General features: G+C 45.6%; 1 protein-coding gene across 1 annotated transcript; it reads right to left on the bottom strand.

The window, feature by feature from the left end:
* Positions 1–16,630: 16,630 nt before the first annotated feature.
* T265_11975 (hypothetical protein) lies at positions 16,631–16,825 on the bottom strand (the record flags this gene model as incomplete). Its single annotated transcript, XM_009178836.1, has 1 exon — positions 16,631–16,825. The coding sequence occupies one exon, from the start codon at positions 16,823–16,825 to the stop codon at positions 16,631–16,633; it is 195 nt and encodes a 64-aa protein (XP_009177100.1).
* Between the last annotated feature and the right edge of the window lie 4,372 nt (positions 16,826–21,197).

A 21,197-nucleotide genomic window follows, 5' to 3' on the forward strand; every position in this document is an offset into this window, starting at 1 on the left:
GAGTCTCTCGAAAGAACCAAATTAGTTTGCAGATGAGTGTATATTCGCTAATTTGGTGCAATTAGGTTTCCAGTAGAACATAAGGTTGACGGAAACCCGGGGACTGCGCCTACCTGATGAGCCAGGCTAAAGTCGAAGGGCGAAACCGGTCGTGGGCTGTCGATGGATTTTCACCAACCTTATGATAAATTACAAACAAATATACGTGTATCGCAATTTTTCATATATGGTAGCGACTGAAACATGAGGCGTGCCGTGAATTGTACGTATAGGGAGGGCAGGACGTGTCTTGGGATCGAGGGCCTGACCGTGAGCTGTGTAGTCAAATGAGTCGCGGTTGTGTGGAGTGATTTGTGGTTGCAAGAAAAAAACGGACCTCCTGATCTAGCTAGTGTCGGTGACATGTACAATCCTGGGTGTGGCGACAGGGTAGCTACAAATACCCTCCCCTTAGAAAGAAGGATGTGTGTTGTGGTTAGGGTCTTCCCGGTACAAAACGATCGGGCCAGTGAACGTGACGACCGGAGCGTGTGGTTCTGCGCTGTTCATTTGGGGGCGTGGCACGAGTTGTCTTCGGAGAAACTTCGGTCGCGTTGCTTTTGGGCTTGACATCGCCGGTGTTGTTCTCAAGACGTCCTGGATCAACAAAATCAGTATAAGCTGGTTTCAAACGATCGACACTAACAGTGTCAGACTTATTGTTAAATTGTATAGTGAAATATTTGGGATGACGAGAGATCACAAGATAAGGACCGTCATAAGGGGGTTGCAAAAGTTTTTTAACACGATCAGAACGTATAAAAACATGTGAACAAGTGCGGCAAGTGTGCACAGGTGCTTGTACCCCAACTGCCTGAATAAGACGTCTGAAAGACCTGTATCCCTTGATGGCGGTAGTGTGACTGTTGCCCCAAGAAGAAAGCTCATGCCTAGTGTAGCGCATGCCATGTGTAAAATCCGGACAGCTTTAGATCTCACAGGACGATTGCGGCTACCGAACTATAAGTAGTTTGCATCCAGTGCGCGATAGGAACAGAGAGATGAGGGTGGTAGATTATGTATTGAGAACTGTCAAGAACGAAAAGTTATTAGTATCGAAACCGAGAGGGACAGGAAATGGTCTGCGAAGCAGCAGGAATTTCTGGGAAGAACAACGACTAAGTATAAAATGGGGCGCCAACGTACTGATACGAGCAGTATCTCTGCGTGAATTAGCCGTATACCGAGATAATAGCTCAAAAAAACGATCAATAATAATGATACTAATGTTTAATCCCAACTTTTATGTGGCATACCGTTCGGCATGATGATATGCTTACAGTCAGAATGAAGCATGACTGGGGAACTTGTGGGGTTGCGGATTGCAAGAAAAGAGGACGATTTCATAAACAGTGGGGAATATCCGATGAAATAATAATAGAAGATTTCTTCCCCAACCTGTTGGGAACAGTGGACATGAGGTCCGACTAGCTCAAAGACATAGTCAGCTGGCACGAACTAAAACTGGAAACCATTGCTGGCCATGAGTAACCTTGGGCGGTTGGTTAAATGGCCGGAGTCCCAACAAGGAAAAGGGGAGTTGGGGATGGAATATCTCAAACTGGCAGCACAAGGCGAGTTCTGTCTCAAAAATCTGGCTTAACCTGAAAGAAAGCAGACTCACTGGTTGCACTGCTGGAGGGAAACCGGGTGCAGGGGATAGGTTGGACGGGGAGAAGGCGCTAATACATAGGGGGACCTGAACACCGTATACGGATTTGAACTTGTGGAAGAGGAAAGCCAAAATTGTAGCAGGAAAATCAGGCTGGCAAAATTTGAGCTAGAATTCATCGGGTACGATAGAGCTCGTCCCAGAGACGGAGCCGGATGAAAAATTTGCTCTAAGTTGCGACTACGGGCTCGAGTGGGCGAAGGGTTGAGGTCGAGATTCTAAAGAAAATAGTTGCGGGAGTGCCATCTCATTGGGTACGACAGTGCCGTGCCATCATTGCACTGACATGCTTCGGTTTATTGACAGCCCCGTAAAGGTCGTCAAGAATGTCGCGATCGAAGATGGGATAAACGGTTACGTGGTAGCTGGTTCTGGATGAGATTGACACAGAGAGTCAGGCGGATGCAGGCTCACGGATAATTTCCCTTTCGTTGGAGGATCGTGTGAGTGTAGACCGGGGACAAGCCATTTCGAATGAATAACAGTTCTGCGGGGAGTTTGGGCAACTGCAGTCGAGCTCTGAAGCTTGGGAGGAGGGGCAACGAGGAAGAAATAGAATGAAAGCGGTAGCGTGTGGAGAGTATCAGGAGGCATGAAATACGACTGTCAATAGAAAAAGTCTAAAAGGGGATGACAGCGAGTTAATTGGACCCAGGAAAGTTGGATATGTTTGCTGCTTTAGAAACCAAATACTAGTTGTGCCAGAGTGGGTGCCGAGTCTTGGGAACGTGAAAACTTTGTCGTCGAGGCAGCTAGCACGGAGGCTAGCTGTTAGACTAGTTGAGAACGGGCGGTAGTTTTTGGCTCACCAAAGCATCATGATATGGGGCCCCAGTTGTGCAGAAAAAGGGGTTATTGTGAACAGTAGACAAGTAAAAAAACGCACAAGTAACACCTTCCCAAATAATTGATAAGAATCGTACCTTAACTGAGATCTACCACGTCGACCTAACAGAAAAGTAAAATTAAGGTTCACCAGTCGCCGAGTCACTGATGTCAACCCCAGAAAACGAATAATGCATGGCAAAAACAGCCATTGAGTGCTACTTGTGACTGCCTGTAGTCAGGAAATGATAAGTTATTAGCGTTTGTGCATATGATCGTTCTAGATGACACGGGAAAAGAACGTGTGTGCCGTTTTTGGGTGATGAAGTGGACTTGGGGTGCTGTGGCCAAACTAAGACGAAAGTGGCAACTCTTTGCACGCTGACGTTAACCGTGAGCCCCACACTGTACATCACACATAAATGTTTTTTTAGAACAAACGGAAGGACAGCTGTCATTCGCTTGTATTTCTTGGTGTTGCGAGACAAGTGACAACCGGAACAAGGCCAATCCAGCTACAGACAAAGAGCAACGGTGCTCTTTTTTTGTTTTCCTGAATTAAAAGCTAGGCGCAGAACCACTGGCCATGGGCGATACACCCGTGTTACTGGAGGAATGGCGAGTATACGAAGTCACCATGGTGCGACGTAACAAGGCGACCCTCCCTGTAGGGCGTACCCGTTCATCACACGAGGTAATCTACACACAACTCTCTCACAAAGCTACATCATTCATTGGCCAGTTATGTATATATGGGAATCATCACGGGGTCTCGTACTCGCATCACTATTGCACAATACATCAAGCTGTGCTCTAACAATTTGCGGGATACAAGCGAGCCTGCTGAGAAAATGTTGTGACGAGGTTCATTGAACGAACTCATCTAATTTGTCAGGTCTGACGAGTCTGACACCCACAAACATTATTCAACCACCCATCTGGCTGGAACTTGCATTGAATGTTCCATGGATGTTATCCACCAATTAAAGAACACCGCGGAAAGTTAAAGTATGCTAACGGTTGATTCCGTGCTTTAACTCGTATGCTGAAAATTACATGCTAATCAGTAGTAGCCCATGACATTGAAAGTTTGCTCATTTAAAGAGAATGCTATGAGCAACATCCCCCTGGAACGCGCTAACGAATAAAATCAACGCCCCGGAACGATTCTTCACCCCGAGAACTCCACAATTTTCGCGAAATTAATTTTTGTTTACTTTAGGTGAGCGCTCCAAGTAATGGTTTCGTTTCAAGTTGAAATGGACCGGTCTAATGGCAGAGATACCTCCTACTTCCCCATTTTCATTGTTCCAATTTCTTAATCTCCGCAATTTATTGCCACACTTCAGACATGGTCCTTGACCAGAATCTACCACCTTCGAAACTTTAGTGGTTTAATTCCGCTTGAATTTGGTTCCTCATTCTCCACAAGTTAGAACTTTCCTATCACCTGGCGGGCAGGATGCCTCAGGTCTGTCTTCTTTGCTGTGTCGTCACCCGCCATCTTCAAGTTTTAACTGCATCATCTTCCTTCTGCATGGTGTTCCTAAATGTGGAATAAATCCCTCATAATCATGTTTTTCTGCGTTTGACGAAGACCGTATTTCGATCGTGTCATTTTATGCTTGTCCGCGTCTGTGTCAGATGGTTCAACCCAAGATCATTACATCTATCGTCTCTTGTTTGCTTTCGGCCGTCACGAATGGAATTTTCAATGGGAGTTAGTTTAGCATGAATACCTGTTGCACCGAAGACGGTGTACTATTGGAAATTGTGTCATTCAAGATGCTTTGCCTCAAGAGGCTTTCAACTAATTTGCACAATACCTTGATGAAACCGAATGACTTCTACTGGCTGGAGCAAGGTGAAACCAAAGGATTGGTTGCTGCTTACTTCAGCTTAATAAGAGAAATGCGTGTCAGGAGACAATGTGAAAATTTTATGGGAACTTCCATTCACTCAACTGGACAAGTGCCTTGATATCCTAGGGGAAATCAGATTTATCTGTGCGGCAACGGATGGATTCAGTTTACCCACAACACGAACGTCTGCCCTCCTACCCTCCGAGCAGATGCTCTCAACCGCACACCATCCACTGGAACAGCCGTTGATTTCGACCCTCCGAACCTAAGCTCTCATCCTCATGCGATCGCTTGAGACAATTCCTAGAGGCACACTAATGCTGAGCCTGGAGCTGCCGATGCCAAGGGAGCAACACCGAGTAAACACTGGTCCCTGTATTTGTGTCTTTTCTTGCGCCTCTCCGGAGTCTGTAATGTTACTCTGCACGCTATCATTGCATCAACCATGGGGACTCCTGGTACACATTCTTTCAGTGTCACTCGCCATAAATCTCTACTCATTTCATATTGGCGTTGGTACCGAATCCACCGCAATAACTGGTAACTTCAAGGAACTGTACTTATAGATCACCACTCTATCCCTTCCATTATTGAAGCCTACTCTTCCAGGAGAAGGATGGTAACTTTCGACCTATCGGGGTTTCTCTCTCTATCCTGGACAAGAATGATGTACTGTTTTACTCTGTATTTAGCAACCCTATTAGTGAAGTGCATAATTACATGGCTCCCGCTGCTGAAACGCGATGCAAAATTCTCCAGCGCGAAGCCACAAAAGGGAGTGCTTCGCCCCGAAGTATTTTCTAGCCACATCGACTTGCTTCCACATAAATGGTGGTCTCAGATTTTCACTTTCGAACTATGCATTTAGAATGCCCACAACAGTCTCCTCACAAGTAACACGTTCATGCTTGGTGCCCAAAGCCTAACAAACACAGATGCATTACGAGATCGCGTAAAAGATCTCCAGTCTAGTTGCTTCTGTCTGAGTGGAGCTTCTTAACTATGCTACCCATGCCTGACCCCCACTACAAAAAGCATCCTATTGCTTATCCCAGTCGAAACCCATCTAAAATGTTATGCCAGTAGAACTCATAGTCTTGCAGCTTTAGTTATGTCTATGAGAACTCCCGTTAATTTGTGGAGGTAACACGAGGAAGGAGTTACAACAAGGTCCTCCACTGGGACCGATTTAATATGGGTGCTTGCGCAGTTGGTTTGCGCACATCGCTTTAGAGCCTCATTCGACATTGGGGACTGGCCTTTGGTGATAGGAAATGGATTAAAAGCGGATGGTAAGGTTGAATTTATATATGCGAGGAGGATTAACGTTGGAAACGTTGTAATCCCGGCTAGAGAAAATGGTAACTGTCAAGTGGGTGGAAATATTACCATTTTCGAAAGAATGGCAATGGAAAAGCTTATTATGACCATAGTAACTCAGCTTATGGATTTGGGGCGCTTTTGGAGAGCCAAAACTCCTTGTGCTTTACGCTGTGTGAGATGAGCCGAGCCGTAAACACCTAATGAGTTGAACTGACCTACTTCTGTCACACTTTATGCTAATGCACCAGAGGCGCGTGATAATTGGCGTGGGACCTTGAAGGCGTATTTGAATGTTAGAAATTTCGCCGATGACCGCTAACTCGGTTTCCTGAAATGTTCCAACCCCATCTGGTTGCAAGATACCTGTTTTTTGTTCTTGCAATCGACGGAGCACATGTTCTTAAGACCGTACCGCAGTCAATGTATTCACCGCTTTCTCTACAGTGCGCTTGCAATCCAAGTATGAATGCTGTACCCACGTGGTGGCACAACGACATGGTGATCAAACAAAGGTATCCGCATTAAATACGTTGAAAATTATGGGGCAGAAAGGGTAAACATATACCGAGGAGTGCCACTCTCTATATCTTGGATCTGCGAAGGGACGACTCTGGAATGTACACGTGCATCTTTACGGGTCCTGCAAACGTGCTCCACAAATGTGCCGGGTATAATATATCCGTTGTGGGTAACTTACCTAATTCTTGAGTGATCTCCCAGATCCTACTGCGCGATCGTCAGCGTTGCATGAGAGAACAGCTCCTGCCGACCCAGCGACTGAGCGAAGCGGTAACTAATATATTACCAAATAATTCCCATACAGGAGAGGTTTATTGGCATCCAAAAATGAAACAAGAAGACGGCCAGCATGTTTTCATGGACCAACCAGTCACATTGGAAGTTTTCATTTATTCTTCAGGTTCAACCAAGCCCATCGTACAGTGGTTTGGACCGATCGATCATTCTGATACAGCGCCATTTATATCTGAGGTAGGTACATGAACTTAGAATAGAGATATTTTGATGCGGATAATTCGCAATATATCTTGTAATTGAGTTTAAGGCCGTCGCCATTTTGAGTAACCGGAGACATAGTTCAAACAACTTATACGTTAAGGGAGGATCTACCTATCTTGCTCTCCCTGGTTAGAACCCACTCCTGGCTTGTCACATGCTTCCCTTGAATCTGAGGCACCCTGCCTTTGTGGTTAATTCACACTGCGCGACAACTACTCGTGGGGAGAGTTCCAGCAGTCACTTTGTGCACTGTTTGTTTACCAACCATTTAGACTGTCGGCTGCCTAACTAGTGGCCTCGCAAGTTTCGTGAAGCCAGATGCTTCCCTATGGTCATTTGATCCCATGAATGGTACTGAAATGACGAATGCAGAGAACGAGAAATTAGCTTTTCGGTCATGATACTTGGTCGTAACACCAATTTTAGTTAGGTTTTTATGGATGAAGGTGACCACAATCAACTGAGCTGACGGTAAAGGCAATGCAGTCGGAATTTCGGCTGGGACTTTGGTCGAATCACTCCGAAGACCCCTAGATAACTGAAAACAAAACGCAGTGGTTAAAGGGTTAGATGCGAACTATTTCCCTCAATTAGGACATACGCTGCGGTCTTGTTGCTGAGAAGAACAACCAGAATGAGGCCCAAAGTATCACACCACTGGTATGGCGATGATATATGCTGGCAGTTTTCGTCAGCAGGCCTAATACTGACGTACTAATGGCATCTGTACTGTACCCCTAAAATACAGCGGCGCGTTACTTTCACTGAACGCATTACCTACATGTAGAGTTTTGTGCTCCACTTACTAAGTAATGGCTTGTCTTGTCCACTGACTGAGTGGTTTATTGTGAGACGCCTTGTCCTTAAGTGGTTTGCAGGCAGCGTCTTTCTCTGGAAGACATAACTGAGTTGGATGTTGGGCGCAATTGACCGTGTAAATGTGAGCTTTCAAATCCACTTTATTTACTCATCGTGATAACACTGAGTGGAGAATCTCAAACAATTTATAGGATACGTTTTTCATTTTTATTCCCGGTTATTTGACTGTGCTGCGACACATCCTCACTTTCGTCGTCGTACGAAGAAGATAGGAATGTTTTCAGCCCAGCTGAAACTCTTTTGGTCCATAGCTAGTGCTCAAGGCCTATACAACAGCCAGAGAAAAGACAAATGGCTACTCAACTCGCGAACGTTACGGCTTGTGGCTCATGCAGCACTAAACCTCTGGATAATTCTGTCGTTTGTGTTCCTTGATTGGTCGCCTCATAATTTTCGATTCAGACATCCCCATAGCTAATGTTGCGTATTTTATGGCGTTAATTAAAGGTTGTAGTACTAGATCTTTTCATTCCGAAATCAAAGATCTACACAAATCGACTAGGGTCTGGTACGTGATGCTCATCGGTTGAGGCAACCTTATTCATCTTTCAAGCGTTTTATTCTTATATCATCTTACCGTCCAGCTATAGCACCCTTTTGGTGCCTAGCTGCCATGCCAGCATTCAGGGTAGATGTCAGTACTCAGTTATCTTGGTTCCACATGCGCGAATAACAGAATAAGAAATTTTAAAAAAAATTGTTCGTTTCCTGGATGGGGTTACTAACGGAGGTCTTGCCAAAAGGCCCTGTAAGCCTTCTAATCGCTGTCTAAAATTTCATATGGTGTGGGTGGGTTATTTAAAACAGCGTAGGATATGAAGTGTTCTGGATACATATCTTGTACGAAAGAGTTAACTGCTTTGTCTGGTCCATACCGATGTCCTGGTTTTTCATTCTCCGATAATTTAATAATAGAAAGCGAGAGGGTTTTTTAGAATCCGCTTGCACATCTAGATACAGATGTCTTTAAAAGGAACCATGAGCCCAACAAGAAAATGCCCAATATTTTTGTTACGAATGGATACATCGACCACACAACGCACCCAAATTTTCTAGCCTTTGAAGTCACTTATTCAGTGTCCTGGTGCTCCTCCCGGCGGGGAGATAAGTGCTGTAACGCCACAGTCTTCCGGGTGGGTCATCGTTGGATCTCATTTGAGGCGCTTTAAGCCAACAAATGGAAGGACAGACAACGGCATTTCGGGTTGCAAAGCGCTGGTAAACGGATGCGGCTCACGGCGTGCCCGAGAGATCCGACAGGTTTCCGTTTGGATGTCCGCATGCACCAAGTCAATTATATCGCGTGCACAATGGCCCATAATACATTCACCAGGCCAAGCTAGAAAGATAGCTGGCGATCACCGTATTTTATCACATCATACCAAACCTTGACCAACGGTATTTTATGGTCACACATTGGGCTTGTGGTGTACATCACTGCCGATGCTACGGCAGTGAGGCATCGGTGTTGAACACTGATGTCATGCTGTCGATGGTGATGATGATGTACATCACTGTAAGGGTCTGTCACGTCGTATTCCGCCACTGTTAATTGCTCATCACCTGGCAATTAGGACAGAATATGGATATTTCTGCCAATGCTCTGCACATTTCGCCAAAGATACCACGAACTGGAACATCATATACACAGGAAAATGACCTCAGCGGAACAAACAATTGTTAGGATTTTATGGACCCTTTCTCCCTGCGGTTCAACCAATGAGCTTCGAAAAACTTATGGGAAGTGTCGCCTTCCTGTCTGCACTTTCACGTTTTCCCTTTTGCGCACTGCCCATCCTAACTGGAATGCCCTCTCAAAGGATCTCAGCACTCGGACTGACCGTTTTGCTCGCTGTCCATCACACTCAGCTGCATCTTCTATAGTCCGACTTCAGCAAAAACCATAAACAGTTCGAAGTCTTTTCTCAAAGCCAGGAAGCCGGTCAACTTAGCCGCCTTCGATATTCTTAGGCTACAGCAAGCGAAACAACAGATGGCTCTTGTTCGTTCCCTGGATTCTCTCTACATTGATGTATAGTGTCTATCAGAAACATCGATAGAGGACGACAGTATTGTGATTGAACTGATAGCCTCCTAGCTTTCCTCCTGGTTCATGCTCCGCATCTCTGATTAGGCATTGGCCGGTGCATCTGAATATATTGGGGATCATACTATATTAAGCGACGAGGAGGAAACGTCTCTCTCTTACTGGATACTCGTACACATTTCGTTTCACAACGTCTGTGGGAGAATCTCGAGAAAGCGAGTTTGATCGCTTGTGTCCGCTTACGACCCAACGGACTGTAGCTCTGAATTTGCCGAAGATAGTTTCTCTGACTTCTAGGTGCTCTTTTCCACAGGCTAAAAGCTCAGAAATAGTTGTGGTTGCTGCTAACGTTAAACGCCAATGTACGTAGACCGAGTACTGCCGAGGCCTAATTAGGTCGTCATCTTGGATTAGACAATAGACACAAGGACAACGGAGATCACCTGTTTCAGATGTGTGCGTATCATAGACTGAAACATAGACAGAAACGTGGTGCAACGTGGGGCCCACCAACGAACCAGCTCAGCATCCAAATCGATCACATCGCCGTCAGTGGCGAGAATCAACCAGCAAAGCAGAGCGTTTGGACCGCCAGGTACAGTACTTCGCATAGCAATTTAGGTAGCCACTTGCCACCAACAGAAAGGTAGACTGAATATAAAGCCGCCTTCTTTTTCTGAAGTGTCCGCGTCTATACTTTTACTCAAACGTCATTGTGCTAATCATTCTGATGACCCTGCAATGCTTTGTTCAAGGATGGCTGTGTTTTCTCAGCCAGTGCCTGTCTATCCTATGTGGGTCTATCTGAGAGAAAGGGACCATTCTAGACAACTGGGGTGAATTGATAATAGTGCCCATTTTCAAAATGGGTAGTCGCAGTGAATGCAGCAACCACAGAGGTTTTAGTTTGACTCCAGTTGTGACAAGACTTCTGGTGTCACTGATTCTTCGTCGTCTTACGGTGGCACGCGAAGCTTTGGTGCGTGAGAATCAGGCAAGATTTCAACGGCGTAGAAGCTAAGATGATCAAATCTTTACACTCTGTCAGAGCCACATGTAGAGATGACTCACAACCTTGATGTTCCTTGATCTCAATGGTGCGTTCGATTCTGACGATCAGTGGGTACCGGGTGTGTTTCAGAAGTTTGTCAACGTAAGCCGATCCTACATTCACATACTTCTGGGTGTTTGGTACTCTATGGCGAGCTGTTCAAAAGCTTCCCCACGAAATAGTGGTGTCCAACAGGGATTTCCACTCTCAGCTACTGTTCAGCCTCATGATTGATGAACTAATGAGGCAAATGCCGGGAGGTCTTCAAATCCCGGTTATCAAATTGTTGTTGGTGAGAACCTTGTCGATCTGGAGTACGCAGGTGACATCACCCTCATGTTTGAAGATAAAGATGAAGCACAAGCCTTGCTGAATAGACTGACCACTGCCATACTTTCTTTCGGCATGCGCCTAGCACCTTCAAAGTGTAAAGCCATGCTTCAAAACGCATGGTCTCCGAACATACCCCTTACAATCGAGGAGAACCACAGGCTGTTCTGGAGAATTTTACCTATCTTGGTAGTTGCGTTAGCTCTGAGGCAAGTGTATCTGGTGAAGTCTGTACAAGAATCGCTAAGAATGGAATCATGTTTGTGTCACTTGCGGCGTGGAAAAGGTAAACCATTGGGTCTTGGGGGTCGTGTATGACAGGCTACATTAAGGGCTGCGTTGTTGTTTGACTGTGGCCTCTTCAGACAGATGATGTGAAGATATCGAATATTTTGGCTACCGGTGCCTCAGAAGCGTTGCTCGTTTTGGATGTCAACGGATTAGTAACGAGGTGATTAAAGAACGTGTATTTGGTTGTACAGCAGATACTTCGATCGCCGAGAGCATCCGGCGCCATCAACTTCGGTGGTTGGGCCATGTTCTACGCATGCGGAAACACCGTCTAGCGAGACGACCTGTTCACCGTGCCTTCCTCAGAATGGCGCACACCGCGCCATCGCTTCCTTGATTACGGTATATGATCAGGCTTGTGAAGGGCAATCAAGAACCTTTTTATGCCTAATTGCTTTCAAAGGACGTTCTATCGTAAAGACACACCTAAGGAGAGCATAACTTTACCTCTACCGTTCCTTTTTGGATGTCAACGGATTAGTAACGAGGTGATTAAAGAACGTGTATTTGGTTGTACAGCAGATACTTCGATCGCCGAGAGCATCCGGCGCCATCAACTTCGGTGGTTGGGCCATGTTCTACGCATGCGGAAACACCGTCTAGCGAGACGACCTGTTCACCGTGCCTTCCTCAGAATGGCGCACACCGCGCCATCGCTTCCTTGATTACGGTATATGATCAGGCTTGTGAAGGGCAATCAAGAACCTTTTTATGCCTAATTGCTTTCAAAGGACGTTCTATCGTAAAGACACACCTAAGGAGAGCATAACTTTACCTCACATTACCGTTCCTCATCCAGATGCGAAAGCTCAAATCAAATACGGTCCTATCACAATTCTGTGTAACGGGCAGCATGTACACTCATTGGTGGAGTATGGAATTAGCGTCTGCTAGACCATCAGCTTGCCATCAGTTTGTAATCCTCCAGAATTACGTTTTGTGCAAATCAGTGGCCAAACTACGATAGCTTCTTTAATATCACAGAAGAAGTCTGTCTAGATGTGCGCCGGTGGCTACATTCATGTGCTGCTATCTAATGTTCAGCTTACGTTTTTCGAAACAAACCGAACGAAATCTCACGTAATCTGATGAGGCGCCTCAAGTTTAATTTCCGCCTCTCATAGGACGAAATAGCATCCTGAGAGAAAACTGGGCTATCAGTGTACTTCTCTTTTCATCGCCGCGAAGCGCAATATGAAATTTTTCATGCTTCAATTGTCAGATTGGTTCAGCTTGGGCAGTTCTTTTGATTGAACATACAGCACAACTTAGATTACGCTGTTTGCAACTGCTCCATGCGATGATTTGCAGTATCTTTCTCACTGATGTGGTAATTTTAATCGCAATCTTCAATCTTTTCGTTCCAGTCTCGTCAGCCACAAAAATTTGATTGCAATTCTCCCGAGGAAACTCAGCGTGTTTTGAACGGAACTTGTTACCGGGCCTCCTACACCATCCACAGACTTCCAGCAGGTGCCGAATTCATGTGTGTAGTCAAAAGTTGCACTTTGACCAACGCATCAGTACTCCAGACCAATTTTATCGTATACGAAAGTTTTAAGGTTATGTAAGTGTAACTTTGTAGCATGATTAGCGCTAATTGTCTACGTTTTATCTGAAGTAATTGTGACCTATCATGGCCCTGATTATTCTGAAGAGGGTAGCTACATTGTGATGGCTGAATTTGTCTTATATTCGCATGAGTAAATTTTTGAAAAGAACACTTCCCTAGAACCTGTCAACCCGGGTTACATCATAGGGGCTGGTGTTTTGAGGACAAACTGATTGACTGAATCACACTGAATTTAGTCCTAAGGCATATTTTAGGTTAATGGTGAACGTGAAATTCACTCGATTGGTCTATTTTGGGTTCTGTTTTCTGACCTTATGGTTGTTTCATAATAACTGTCTCCCACTCTCAAGTTCATATTTAGAATGTCCTTTCCTGCATCTGGAGTTATTCCGGTAGGGTGCTGACGATGTTTAAACACAGAGCCTCTCTCTCTTCGAGTAAATTCAGTTTGTCCCTTGGGATGTACAGAATAATATCCATCAGCTAAAGCTTTTGACCACCGGAGAGTACGGTGCACCGCTCTTAACAGAACAATAGAAAACTCACCAAAACCACGTCGAATGCTTTCGTTCATTTGATGAATAACGTATTTGTGCAAACTGGAATTTTTGTAAGATCATACATTACCAGCTGTCGTAACTTTGCTCCTAGTGGTGTTTGGGTTGTCCCAGACTCAAGTAGCGTTCGCGTATTGGATCATGAATAGGCAGTTCTATGCAAGATTGGTCGATATCGATATTTCATCTAATGGGTGCGCATTTTGATATGGGTCACTTTCCAACAAGTCCAGATGGGAAAGTTCCCAGTGATTATCCTCTAGTCACGTCTGAGTCAACGTTCTTTAAAACAACCTGAAGCCTTTTTTTCCGATGTGGAACTCAATACTTCACTTGTTCCTCGTTTTTTTACAATCCTAGATTAGACTTGTTGACGGTTTTTTTATTGTTTTCCTTCCAGTGAAGATCCACACCCGATTTCCGAATGTCGCCGGCCTAGGTTTGAAGCCTTAGCCGTGTACGACATTGCAGATCTAATCCTCCAGGTACTGGATCACAATGCCACCGAACCCACTGAACCCACCAAGCCTACTTTCACTTCGACCGAATCTCCGAACATTTCTTCCAGTCTCCACCCTCCTGTCCTGAACTTTGCTTCCCTCCGACCAGCTGAGATCCCAGATCTCCATTTTTTTCTACTGAGCCCTACTGCCTGTTTGCGCGGGAATCTGACACTTCACTGTCAGCTACCGGGCTTGGCTTCAGAGCTTGAAGTCTGGTATTTAGGTCCAAAATTAGAAGATCATTCCAATCGATCATCGTACTGCCTGCTCGATGGATGCTTTGATGTGGATCCAGTGTTCATTCGAGTGAGCCATGTTGTGAGAGTGTTTTCTCGAATCTGTCATTTTTCGGGATCAACAGTATCCGGTCAAACAAACTGAGGCTGTAGCGAATATTAATCTAAAACAGGAGATCTTTGACCGAAGTTTTTGTGCAAGACCCTATTTGTCCTGGTGGCTCAAGGCTGTCGTCCAGTTTGTGGCTAAGCACTAGTAATTCAGTTTTTTATGTGCTAGTTGACATTTGATATTACGAGTTCTGTATTGCTGACTTCACTGATGTGTATTTACAGTGTCAGTCAACCAACTGTGCGCGAGGAGAGTCACAGAGAACCCAATTCGTAATATCTTTCACATCCTTATGACAGGTCACAAGTTGCATCATTCTGAAGAGGGCACGCAGAACAACAGTTGTCTCGGAATACCATGATTAGGTATACACAGTGTGTGACTGAGCCACCGCAGTCGACGGTGTTGGAAGTTTTCTGACGCATGACTTTGCAGTTTGAATGTGCGAGGCAAATTCCGAAGTATGACCAGATTATTCAACAGTGCTTGTGCTTTCTGTTCGTCTTCAAAAGTTAGGACGATGTTGTCTGTTTACTCCAGCTCGGCAAGATTTTCACTAGCAGCGGTTTAAAGACCGGGGTTTTGAAAACTCTCCAGCATTCACCTTGTTGTTACATTGACGGGGAAGTCGAACACTACTTTTAGCGAAGCTTTTGGAGAGCTCTTCGTACACTCACATGCCCGGGCGCATGTGAATATACGGACCGGATTGTGTTCACCAATTCTGGGGCATCTTCCGTTAAGCAAGCGTGGTTGGAAACACTGTCCTAACACCTGAAGCAGTGCGATTATGTGATCGATGCAACCTCTACCTGGTCAAGGTCCCGCTTGATGCCTCCCGGTCAATATTTCCCATCCCATGCCCCCGTAAGTGGATGGACTATCAGTGACGCTAAATGCCTTGTTAAGACGGGTGTCAAACCGATTATCACATCCGCTATGAGTACATTTTTTTAAAGGTGGCCCAGCTATCGATTCACTCCAACTGCCTGGAACGGCACGTTTCTCCCAGGTAGATGCTGGCTGAGGAGGTCATCACTATCCTCAGACAGAGCGGGTGAGTGATTATTGAGGTCAGGAGTTTGGTAACGCTTGACTAAGATTATATATTAGAGAATATGAACGGTTTGAATGTGCTCCCTTCGTACAAACAAATCGTCCTCAAAGCTGAGCAGCTTTTTTCATTGCTTCTCTTTAGTTCCTACTCCAATATTGGTGAACGTAGAGAAGCACAACTAACGGGACCTTTATCGCAAAATAGTACAGACGATGTGACGATGTGATTGCCCTCGTCATATCCCAGTTTTGGAGTCAGTCGACATGAACCGGTGGAGTAACCCGATGACGCTACTATCAATAACATCACTGTCTGCATGCATCAGATGATGCACTGCTCAGATTTTTGCACCCAGTGATCACACGCTTGCTTTCTGTATCCAAATTTACGGTCGACATCAAGAAAAAATGAACCGTGGACAGGCTGATGATATTCAGATTTCATTCACCAAGTCCACATGAATGTGCCACGATAGCCGTGTTTTTAAGAGATATTTTTTATTCCACTCTGAAATGCTAGTGTAGGGCTTACTGGGCAGTGTCTTCTGTAGGTTCCGGAACGATCGATTGCTAGAAATATTGCAGAATTTCCACAGAGAAGTGAATTACTGCGACCAAAACATGTATGGTGACTGAGTATGACATCGCTATTCAGGCGCTTATGCAAATTGACGATGCGACTCGCCCCACTGGTCGATCAGCACAGGGTTTTTCATGTGTTGGTTGTCATTCTCGAGCACAACAAGCCCTCGTGCCCATACTACTGGCGGACACATCTTAGGTGTAGGACAACTCGAATCGCTATCTTGGACGTGAAAAGCCTAGCAATGCTGCCCATCAATAGAATTTAGTTAGCGCCATTGACTAAGGTCAAATCAAGAAGCGGCTCTGCGTCGATAGACGCTTCGGGAAAAAACGTCAATGGTCAGCTAGACCGATGTTGCCCGAATTGACAGGGGCCTGCCCTGTTTTGTCCACTTTGCTGTGGTCTTTTTTGTTTATCCGGCTCCGGGTCACCATCGATTCGACACGCACGGAAAGACATCCGGCTCCATTTCCAACTCGAACAACAATCGTGATATGCCTGTCTGCACTAAGAGAGCTTTGTTTCTGCAGTCGATTACGTTATTGTTTAAACATACTGCATTTAAACTTTCCCGGAGATAACCGTACTTTTATTGTATCTGTCATATTTTGGACGAGCATTCTTGGTGAACGTCGACCCAACTTTGAAGGTTTCTCACCACTAAAGCAAAGTCACTCTACCACAGAGTAGCGAAGTGCTGTAAATCCGTTCCGCTTTTTTTCCGAGAATCGTCCTTCCATTATTTCCGAAAGTTTCTCTCTGGATAGTGGCTGACCACTGTACCATTCGGGCATAGAGAGCCGGTCGATTGCCTTGCAGTTGACCGGCTCCCCGATTGAGGTTCCCTTTCTGGGTATATTATTCATTTCTCGTAATCAATAAGAGTTTTTGGTTTCACTCGTGATTTCGCTCCGCTATTATCAACCTGTGTTGAGCAAAAGAAAACTACGGCCAATTCATCACTACAGATAATAGACACTGCGAATCTCGAGGTAGATTTGATCTAACAGCCCTACGAATGGTAACTGATAGCTAATATTCAGCCACACGCACTACAGATCAGCCACTCGATAGTCGGTAGAGTTTCTTCATTCTCAATGTCCAAATAGCTGCACATAGTTTACCATTTTCCTGGTGCAATACAATGCGAACAATGTCTTTCTCGTCTTTTCTTTTCCCAATTAGAGGTCTGGTCCAACATTGTTCAAACTGCGAAGCGATTCTGGTCCACTTCGATGACACTCCTCTGTCGATCACCCTTGTTGGTCTGGGCACACAAGATTCCGGCACTTATATTTGTAAATACGTTAATCATTATAAACTTGTGCATGTGGAAGTGAAGGAATGTGACGACCAGCGTAAGTCCATGATTCGCAAGCCGGAAATCCGTGCATGAGTGTGTGTGAGTTTGGTCTAACTCGTTTCGACCCAGCACTGGCTTCCACAAACAATTCATTTGGATACATCCAGGTTGTTGTGCGTTTTTCGGTAAATGCGGTGTCAGATGTGCCGTTGTTTACAATTCTTGGCATCATTGCTGCTCCTCATCTAGTGTCTTTCACCGCACTATTCTATTTCAGTACTGCTGTGGATAATCCAACTAATAAGGCCACCACCTAAAAGATCCAACTCCATGACCATTGGGACAGTTCTGCACAGGAACAAACGTGATTATCGGGCTTTCGTGCTGACTTCGTGGGACTTTGGATAAAGAGTAACCCAGGCCCCTCGTGTGGCTGGGACAAATGCGCATTCTAGCACGTATTCGAGTTATCCTTTTGGTGCAATGTCGATGAAATTGGTCCCTCTATTCGGTATCCAACGGGACAGCCTGACTTACTTAGCAATAAACAGTCGACCAAGGTCGTGGTTGGCAGTGAATCGTATTGTAGTCAAATTTAACGCCTTCCGCATCGTCTCGTTTCTGATCGGAGGTTAAGACAGGAAAACCGTGACTTGAAGACCCCGGGAAAAATCCCCAAATTAATCAAAATATTTCAAGAAAATGAATCGACACTGTTGGGTAGTGGGTGGCCGAGCTATTGGTTACGCCTGCACTGAGCCTGCCAGACTACGCGATAGGGAGAAGACAGAGAACTGGGGACACGGCTGTATTGCCAGGACAAAACGTACAGAGCCTCTGCGTAAATATATAGGATGACTAAACGGCCAAATATGGTCGTTCACTAGTTCGCTCCGTACAGGCAATGGTGGTGTTCCGGTCCTGAACGCTCTCAGGCCCACTACGCTGGTCGTGTGTTGCTAAGCCGTGCTTGGTGGGAGCCGCCGACTCACCTACTTTCCGTGCGTGTCGAATCGATGGTGACCTTGGGGATGCGTCACTCTTTGCACATGTACTTTTTCTTCTGTCCGGGCGCGCCTGACATTTCCCCCTTTTGGGGATAGAAAGTACCTTGGTCCCTCCCCTCGAGATTTCAACAGTGCTCGTTTAAAATTATCCCCAAATCTCTCGGCTTGGCCATTTGATTGAGGGTGGTTTGACAAGGACTTAGTGCACGGGCTGCGACCTCCTGAGTTTCTCATCCAAAACGAGTCAGGTGGTTTTTTGAATATGTTCGCTTTCGTCGCCTGTGTCTTGTAGCAGATAGTATTCAGTGGCCTGTCCGAAAGGTTCAGCTTGTCAATCCAATCTAATCCTAACAAATCCAAACCAGGATGATCGGACACATGACAAATGCCACTAACGGTGATATCGTCAAAAGTAACAGAACAACTGAACTCACCACAGAGTTTCAGCAAACTTCCAGATGCACTGCGTGCAACTTGTTTGGTCCTGGTTAGTACTGGGCTGCCAATAAATTTCCAAGTTCTTTTTGAAATGATCGTAATGTCTGATGCCGTGTCCAGCTGAAGACGAACAGGTGTGCTGTTAATACGCAGTGATACGTATTTCCTCCTGTTCACCTGTGGACGTTGATGAGCGACCAAACCAACGCGAGCCTTCGGAAGCTTGGAATTGGAAGTTCTAGTTCGCGAATACCTCCTGGGTTCTTGCCTTCTCTCGTCATGACACCGATCTTCTTTGTGTCCCATACTGGAGCACCTGCTGCACCGGTGTCTTCTGAACGGACAAAAAATTGACGAAATGCCACTCACCACATTTCCAGCATGCTGAGGGTGGCTTCTTGTCACCCTGAGGGACAGTATGCTTCCGAATCGCATGAACAACATTGCTGGGATCACTTTCTTGTATCATGACGGTATCACGCTTCGGATTCATCAGGCGCTGGCATTCCGACGTAATATTCTGTAATGTGACTTCTGGGTTCTGCTCAATCTTGCTGAGGATTCTTGTTCGTATGTCTGTGTCTTCAGGAGACGTCAACCCGCACACAAATATAAGACACTTGAACTCATCCTCTGTCGTGCTTCGGAGGTTGAAACGTTCACACTCCTTGTTGACTCTGTCGGCGTATGTAACCCAGTCTTCAGAAGCATTCTTGCTCAAATTCATACAGAGAAATCGACGGCTGAACAAAGAGGCTTGTTCACCGAAGATTGACGATAAAACAGCAACGGTTTCATCGAAACTCAGGTCACTTGCTTTTCGTGGCAAAATGTAGTTCGAAAAACGTTCATGTTCGGCCACTCCAATTTTCCTGACCAAGTGTCTTGCTCTCCAAGAGTCTTCTTTGCTTCCCAGATCCAATCTGAGAGTCTTCATGCTTGTTGAACGAAGAATCAAAAGTAATGCATGAGATCGGATCGAACTGGAATTCAGGGATCCCGCTGAGCATCATGTCGATCACCGAAGTGGACGGCTCAATAGTCTGGCTAATCGGCTTCTGTAGTGACAATTTTTCAGTGAGTGTCCCAATGAGCTTCAACTGCGCCAGCTCAAACTGTTCCCGCTGCTGTCTGAGGAGAGACTGCATCCGATCAAATGAAATTGTCATTGTGAACACCCGTCTGCCAATGTTGTATCTTGTAGTGGTGCCGAGGCATTGGTTACGCCTGCACTGAGCCTGCTAGACTACGCGATAGGGAGAACACAGAGAACTGACGAAACGGCCGCATTGCCAGGACAAAACGTACAGAGCCTCTGCGTAAATATATAGGATGACTAAACGGCCAAATATGGTCGTTCACTTGTTCACTCCACACAGCCAATGTTGGTGTTCCGGTCGCGAACACTCTCAGGCCCACTGCGCTGGCCGTGTGTTGCTAAGCCGTTTGGTGAGAGCAGCCAACTAACCTAATTTCCGGACGTGTCGAACTGGTGGTGACATTGAGGATGCGTCAATCTCTGTACATGAAATTTTCCTCCGTCTGGGCCCCCGTGAAAAAGTAGATCATAAGGCTGACGGAAACTCGGGCACTGCGCCTAACTGATGAGCTCCAAGTGGAAGGGCGGAAACGGTGGTGGGCTGTCGAAGAGTTTTCAGCAACCATGTGCGTAGTTTTCTTTATTAAAATATACTGCGATATCTGGAATATCGTGCGAACTGAATGATGAGGCGGCGTGTGTGCAGCACGTTCAGCTGGAGAACATCAAAAATGAGAGGCTCAATTGAGTCTCTCGTGAAAACCAAATTGATTTGCAGATGAGTGTATTTCCGGAAAAGAGTGGGATTCGGGTTTAAGTAGATCATGAGGTTGACGGAAACTCGGGGACTGCGCCTACCTGATGCTCCCAGCAATACTTTACACTCAATGAAACTTATGGTAAATCTGTTGGAGTGAAAACCATTCCGCGGAACACTGTATCACATTATTACTGGTCTCGCACCACCTCGTTTGTCACATATCAGCGTTTTCTTCGACATATTATTACGACCGGAAAGCTCACCTAATATACCCCTTTCACATGCATGTGAACATTCACCGCGGAACAAACGTGCTCCACCTTATCAGTTGGTAATCACTTTTTACAGTTGATCTTCGGAGCGCGGCCTACTGGGGATGTTGATGCCTAAGCGGCGGGGTTCAAAATGTTCAACAGTTGTGTAACTCTATCCATTCTGTTCCAAAGGTCACAAATGAAAACAAATGTTGTTTGCAATCCCCTGCACTCGTTCCAGTCAACAAGCCTTTGTGACTGGCCCTAGTTTTATTCATCGCCAGAAAAATGTATCAACGTGTCTCCAGGGCGTCTGATCAAAATATGTGCATCCTGGTTTATTGTAGCGTAGGCAGGACGCGGGATGTGTCTTCTCTGCAGTGTAACTGCTACACGTGTTCTGTAGTTTTCCGTGAAGAATTGCGGAGCTCTGTTGA

The sequence above is a fragment of the Opisthorchis viverrini genome (assembly GCF_000715545.1).
Source record: "Opisthorchis viverrini unplaced genomic scaffold opera_v5_679, whole genome shotgun sequence".
Taxonomy (NCBI): Eukaryota; Metazoa; Platyhelminthes; class Trematoda; order Opisthorchiida; family Opisthorchiidae; genus Opisthorchis; species Opisthorchis viverrini.